General features: G+C 40.6%; 1 protein-coding gene across 1 annotated transcript; it reads right to left on the bottom strand.

Annotated features, from left to right (window-relative positions):
- Positions 1-875: 875 nt before the first annotated feature.
- Positions 876-6,417, bottom strand: yipf5 (Yip1 domain family, member 5). The gene is made up of 6 exons (XM_050041180.1): positions 6,327-6,417; positions 5,341-5,458; positions 4,958-5,133; positions 3,443-3,588; positions 3,071-3,252; positions 876-2,110 (listed from the first exon to the last, which is right to left on the bottom strand). Exons 2-6 carry the CDS (start codon positions 5,448-5,450, stop codon positions 1,948-1,950), a joined length of 777 nt encoding a protein of 258 aa, XP_049897137.1. The 5' UTR covers positions 5,451-5,458; positions 6,327-6,417; the 3' UTR covers positions 876-1,947.
- Positions 6,418-7,603: the final 1,186 nt, after the last annotated feature.

Genomic DNA, 7,603 nt, shown 5'->3' on the forward strand with positions numbered 1-7,603 from the left:
GCCGAGGCTAGTTGGGAACGTACATGAACGCAGCCAGACCGGCTTGTAAACAATGGGCTGGAGATCAACACAGAGAGAGGGTGTGTGAGGTCATGCTATACTCCAGATGAAATTACACCTCTAGTTCTTCACATTGCAATTTTTTAATTCCTTCAATCTAGAAATGATGAATTTCGCTTATTGCTCCTTTAAAGTTGATCCTCTGGTGCAATGGTCAAAAGGCAATACTTAAGTGGCAGACATCACATACAGTGGTGTTGTATCATGAGCACATCATCAGGGAGGAATCCTGTCATCTGTTTGGTGTTAAGTTTGAGTATTTTGAGAATATGTAGTTCCTATGTGGCAGGGTATAAGGAAGAGGGTGTTTTACTGCACTTGTCAATACCTACTGCCTACTTGATTAAAATAAACAGAAAAAAAATAATGGCTTGAAGAGTTTTTGAAACTGATGACTAAAGAACTGGAAATGTTCTAAGAGGTGATGTGTCAAGTGCCGGAGGTGTGAACATGTCCACAGAGAAATGTCTGCACTCACTTTTCATACAATTATAGACCTCATTTCAAATCTTGAAGGCCTTCCAGACTGAAGACGCAGTAAAAATGACAATGATGATCATCAAAGCATGCAGATTATTTCCTTTGATCTACCCACCAGCTGTGATATATCAGCCCAGCTTGTTGGTAACTGTCAATATGCATCACACACCCACTTCCTCCAGTGCAGACCTGCCTTCCTTCTGCCACACAGCTAATAGCTATAGCTCCACGGGCCAAACAAAATCGAAGTTTCAGTCTCTCTTTAAAGAGGTTACATGACTTCTTCCAATTATCTGCTTTACTGTATAATGCACCTTTTAATATCACAAGGCAGGTAACTTTCAAAGACAACTTTAATGTGCATGAGAAGACATGAACAACAGATGACACATCAGAGCATACAAAGTGAGCTGACTCTAAAATAAAGATGTAAGGATGCAAACTGTATCAACAACCTATGGAGACGTGTCTGTACCTAGAAATATACAGTATCTCTCACACTCTTAATTCTCAATATCCAATCAGATTTGTTTGGTTTTGAAAATTAAAACAATGCTTTTGTGCAAACTGTGTTTTCATCAAAACTCAAACGAATCTCAAGAGAATATAATGAAACAATACATAAGATAGAGCAGAGCAGCTGTTTTTACATCAAAGATCGGATCGCTGCTGTGATGAGCAAATGATAAAATTCATGACTCCTCAGTCCCGGAGAAAAGAAGAAGATCCCCTATTTTTCTCCACCTTTTCTAGGGTGGAAAAACAGAATGAGCTACTGTAGTCTTGTGCAGAAGGAAAATGGGCGTTTCCCTTAGTCTCGCAGCTGTAGAATCACTGGGTTTGCCAGAACCAACAACAGCTTTTGCGAAAATCATGATGTTTCCACTGGCTCCAAATTAGCCTGCAGGGTTTGCGGAGGGTTGGTTATCAGTCCATCTTGAGAAAATTGATAACCTTTTCCCATCTGTGTCCAAATTAAATTGTCTTCTCTGGTTTCAAGTGTGTGAACTAATTGCTCACTTCCTTCCCCCTTGATGTCCTTAAAATCATAGGACTGCACCAGGTCGTTCGAGGCTCAACGTGGTCCACAGGAGAGTTATTTTTCACCAGGTTTATTTGACAGTCCTCTCCTTTAAGATGTGTGAGGGGAACAAAGTGGAGAGAAGACATGAGAGAGACAATACACTCCACCCTGCAGATGGTCAAGTCGGAATGTAGTGAGAGGCGGAGGCTTGTTTATAAAAGAAAAAAAAATACCTTGGTGCTGTTTTAGACAGGAACTCCCATTTTTCTGCAGTGTAACAGTGTAATTGGCCAATAGTTACACTAATTACACTGACGACTAATTACACTGAAATTACAGAAACTGGGGAGTGGTTATTTCAAACTCTTACACAATGACTTTGTTTAGAATACAGAAATGAGTGCAAAGACCCCATACAAGAGAGCGCACGGGTAAGCAACCAACAGCTGCTGCCCATCCATGGCCAATGCCGAGATGAAGATCTTTGAGGCCGAGAAACTGCACCAGCCAATGATTGTTGCCGTTAGTATAATTCCAATCATGCCCCTAAAAAGGACAAGAAGGTAGAAGGAGGTTACCTTTCAGTGTTTGAACAGTTAGCTGCAGTAAGGCTACATTTATATAGTTTTATTAAATGTAGAGCTATTTTTAAAACTCCTAAACATCCAACTAAAGTAACATTAATATAGCACTTAAACTGAGCACATTAAGCAACCAGTGATCATTTTCAAAATTGTACAAATACAACAAACCCCTGCCTAAGAAGTGTAAACTACGCAAAGTTGTCTATAGTGGGGGTGTAACGTTTAGAATATGTAGTGTGTTGATTGATGTTCTGCCTGGAAACGTTTAACTGTATGCCATTAGCAACATGTGCTGTGGTTAGCACGACATGTTGAATGGCACGCTAGTCAGCCACACTATGGTGGTTGCAAATGAAATGCTGGAGCTTGAAGACCTGCGTGCTAGTTCCCAAGCAGCTACAACAGCAACAGAGAGAGAGTTGTGCATAACACATGGAAGGTGTGTTGGCATTGCTCCACTCTTGAAGGACATGTGAATGGAAACATGCTGACATTAGAGGGCATCAGATGTGTCAATCAGTGGGACGAGGAAAAGCAACCGACATTTCGTATTTTCAATTTCATAGATGCTTTTCAGTTTAATAGCTTGTTGTGACCTGTTGCCTTTTGGAAAGTGTTTGATCAGTGTTTATACAGTGCATTATAGAAGTGTTTGAAATGTTTCTTATTTATATTTTAATAAAAATAGTTAAACTATACCAAAGTTGCCAGTGGGCAAAATGTTACCAAAGTCCCCAGTAAGAGAATTATGTCAGTTTTTGGCATTTGTTTTTTTCCCCTGCTGTACTAAACTCCTGCTTATGTGAACTGAACCTGAACTCAACAGTGTCTAGCAGTGTGGTCTAAAGACAAAGAAAAGCCTTTGTTTGACTTACAGGTTATGATAACATTCATAAACTTTACTGTTTCCCTGTGTACTCACTGTAAAGAGAGGAGGACTCCAAAGCTGGAGAGGAGGATCATGGGGAGGAGACAGTATCCCAGCACGCTGGCCACACAGCCAAACGAGACGCCCGTCATACTCATTAGGTTGAGGAGGCAGTACATGCCGAGGCAGCCGATTGCACTGATACCGTACACGTAGCCAAACTGGATCTTACCTGTCTGGTAACAGAAAGGCAAACAATACATACATCCACACAGTGAGACAGAGATATACACACACCTACATGATGACAGCTGTACAGGTAGGTGTACAGTTTGTATCATAAGGTGCTGCAGGGATGTCAGTGCCTGTTTTACTGACACAAATTCCTACAAATTATTATTTACCAATGATAACCAAATTATTTACCAGGAGAAGTGTCGCTCCGAATGCCAAACAGAAGACCATGGGGCCAGCCAGGTCTGTCTCATTCATGATACTGCCGTCTGCTGCCTTCAATGGATGGAGCACCGTCAGAGTCTTCTGCCAGATGTGGTCGAAGTTGATCCCTAATTCTAAGGCAGAGAAAACACACATCAGAAATGTTGGATATTAGAACATGATCTATGATCAAACATAGCCGGTAGGAAAAAAAATAAACTAATAAGAGTTGCATAACAACTTTGGAAAGAATAGTGGTGACAGAATAAAGCGTGGAAGAGATGCAACAGCATACAGTGTGCACAACTGGTTTACTATATAAACACTACGCCTTCACAGTTACAAAGAAAGGTCTCGCCTCCTGGAATAATTTAACTTCTCCCTCAGAGCTTTGCATGAGGAGCAAGGAAGGATTTCTCCTCAGAATAGCCTGAAGGTTTGTCTTCCCCTATCCAGGACACACTCATTTTAGTTTAAAGTGTGAATTAAATTAAAACGATCATCAACATTTTCATGGTTTCAGTGCATTTAACAAAGCTCAGCAGTCAATCTGACATTGATACATAGCTGTGTGATACCACACGTATATTCAAGCACAGGAATGGACGCAATGAGAACAATAAAGACTGACCTCTAGGTCTAGGTGGGGTCAGATGTATTAAACTGATTTAGTCTGCCGTTTAATAAAAAATAATTTTAAAAAATCTTCAATTTCTGTAAGTGTGAGAGGCAAAAAGTGCAACTATTGCACATTGAAGCCCGGATGGCTCGGTCCAAAGAGTCAACAACACAACGTAATTAAAAAGTTTTTAGTGGCAGCATGTCTGCTAAGTTTTCTCATGCGTGTAACTAGATGGAAACTAGTGCGAAACTTTTGGAAAAGTCGGGTCTGCCAATTTTGCAGTCACTTTGCCAGGTAGCCAGCCTTTGATCCATCAGTCCTGTCTATGCTATCAAAACTCTGCAGCTATGAGATTCTCTGCCTCTGGTAGTGATTGCACCTGGCAAATGAAACTTTAATTTCACGCCTTAATAACAGATCTTAGGTTCATATCCCAGAAGTGAGATTGCAGACTGATTTCAACAGGACCACTATAATTTTATATTTTAGGAATTCAGCTGGTGCTCTACAACTCACATGCAATTATTCCAAAAAATGGTTGACAGTGAAACTTAAGATTATGTTCACTAACTGATTATTCTCCAGTTTACCCCAAATTACAAAGTCCAATAAAGGTATTCAACTATAAGTACTAACTACTAATATGAAACAGAGTAACTAAAGCAAATTTTCATTGTTGAGAAGCTGTAACCAACTCTGACTCAGTGGTTTTTATCAATTTTAAGTATAGAAATAGCAATCATCTGACAGAATATCACTCAGAATCACTCACAAAATTCCTGCTCTTGCAAATGTAAAACATTTTAAGAGAAGTGAGAGGAGCTGCATGAGAACCAAGGAGGCAGGTAGCAGTCATAGCTTCCAGGTTGTGGTCTGCCTACCTTCTAACAGTGGCGGCTCGTCATCGAAGCTGCTGCTATACATGGATTGTGCTGGTGATGGGGTGTAGGTCTGTGTGGGCTGAAAGATCTGTCCTGTGTATGGCTGCTGGGGCGGCATCATCCCTGGGGAGGAGTAAGCCATGGGCTGGGAGTAGTCATACTGACCAGCGTATTGCCTGGGAAACACAGAATAACACTCAACAGTATTCACTGACTGAAAGGATATTAGATGATTTCTAAAGCTGCCTATTTCACATAGTATGCAGCCAGGGAACAAAATGCTAGATAGGTTAGTTTCAGCAGCTGAATTGGCACATACAAGAATAATAATGCTGCTCTTGGAGGTGTTAACAGCTGAGGAGCATAAGGCTGTCTTTACTTACTTGTTGTAGGGGTTTTCAGTGTTGCTGTAGCCATAGGCTGCCTGGTTTTGGTCATCTACACTGTAGCTGGACTGGTAAAAGTCTGTGTTAAAACTGTCAAACCCTGACATCTTTCAGTCTGTTGGACACACAGGAGAAGAAACAGAAGCACAACTTATCAGCTAGGTACTTTGGTCTACAGTGAGGTGATACAATACGTTACAAACGTTATAAAACTGTTAAGAGCTGTTTCACTGAATGACTAAGCTTTGTAATATAAAGTCCAGTTGGCCTGAACAACAACATGTACATAACCTGGAAAAGACAACTTGCCACCACTACCAGGGCTGAGAATGTTTGAGGCGTCAATACTGCTGTTGGTAAAACCGAGACAAGGACTTAAACAACCACGTCTACCTATTAGCATCTCTACCGAGCGTTAAATCACGCTAGCGCAATAAAATAACGACGTTAACGTCAGGGACCGTTAACTGACGGACGTTCTGTATCTCGTTAGCTTAACCAATATTCCCTACGTTACGTGATACACGTCGTTGTCTTTAATACATTTGAACTGTTATTCACTGCTCTGTCTAGCTGCTGTTAGGTTAAGAGAGCATTAAAGGTTCCTTCGTAACAATTTAAAACAACTGAGAGCTAAAGTAGCTAGCTAACGTAGTCAGCTTCACACACAAACAAAACAAAGATAAAATTATATCTTGACAGTCTACTTGACTTTTAAATATTTAACTGTATAAACTGTCAACCACCTAAAAGAAGAAGTAACTTATCTTGTTAAGTAAACAAACGCTAATATTAATCTCGGGGTGGCTAACGTACCGTTAACTCTGCTGCTAGCAGGCTAGCTAATGCTAGCTAAATCAGTTGCGGAGACCTAGCTTGCGTGTTTCGTGCATAATGTCAGCGGCGGCTTTAATATGCCGTTCAACTCTCCTTACATAAGCATTATACTTAAGCTATAAAGCATTGCAAATGCTAAAACTTACCTGTGTTGTTTGACAAATCTACCCAGAGTCCTGCCAACTTGGTTGCGGTTGCTACGTGTCAGGAGAAAGGTAAAGCTTCCGGGGTGAAAACATAGCCGACGGGAAGTCGTTAGGGACATTGGCAAATTGCCCTCTGCAGAAAATATGGCGCGATCTACAGGCGGCTGTCGGTATTACAACTATAGCTGCCAACTACAGGCTGGAATATTGTATGAATATACTACATAGTATAGTAAATACAATTATTTTTATGCCTCATAGTGGGGGGTTTTCTGGGTAAAATAGTGCACTTCTGAATGTTACAGACCTGTGCTAAAAATCCTTATGAAGTCCTCCTGCTCACCTTTGAAATGGTGTTTTAATACAGAGAATGGGGAGACATTATGGAAGCAGAAATATTTTTATTGTAAAGGTCAAACCATTTTTAGTTCTTAGACTCTCTAGTGTTATGGATTGTCCTCATGAAAAATGAACATCTGCAGCCTACATTTTACGAGGTCATGGATGCTTTGCAAATATCACATTAATAGGCTATTAAATGGTTTTGATGCATTTACACAGTAGTCCAAAGTACCAATAAAAAACTAAAAGGCCACTTGCTACTGTGTGCAGATACATAATAACCCCCTATTATAATATTCAGTCTTTCTTTTAACAATGATTAATAACCACATCCAAGAGTTGTGTTAAAAACAGAGAGAGATATGGTTAAACATCACAAACTACCTCCTTTTCTGCACACCACAGGTAGGTATGAGGCCCTACTGGGTTCTGACCTATAGCTTGAGAAAACCTGTGTCTGGTACTGGTAAGAAATACAGGCAGAGGGTAGAAGATGATTTAATAGGACAAGCGCTGGGCACCTGCAAGAACAAAGGTGTACCCTTTCATCAGGATGCAAAGGAGCAGATCAATCACTCTGCCGGTGCAGGAGAACTGCACGGCTACCAAATACTGCAGGTGGATCCATCCTCTTTGGTGATGACAGATAATGTAAAATAATAGGCTGACGACCTCTGCTGAGGGACGGGAGGGAATGGGAGGCGCACAGCATCACTGATGTAGGCTTGACCTTAAATGAAAAGAACAGATGAGAAGCAGGAAGAATCATGCTGATCCTCACTAATGCTTTATATTATAGTCAAGAGGATACAAGAGAAAAGGCCGACAGGAACAACAAAATACATATGAATTCAGATGACAAAGACATATGGTAAATATAAAATGATCAAATTGACTTTTTGTGATACTGCAAAACTAGGAAATTCATACCAATG

The sequence above is a fragment of the Epinephelus moara genome, chromosome 3 (genome assembly GCF_006386435.1).
Source record: "Epinephelus moara isolate mb chromosome 3, YSFRI_EMoa_1.0, whole genome shotgun sequence".
NCBI classification, from domain to species: domain Eukaryota; kingdom Metazoa; phylum Chordata; class Actinopteri; order Perciformes; family Serranidae; genus Epinephelus; species Epinephelus moara.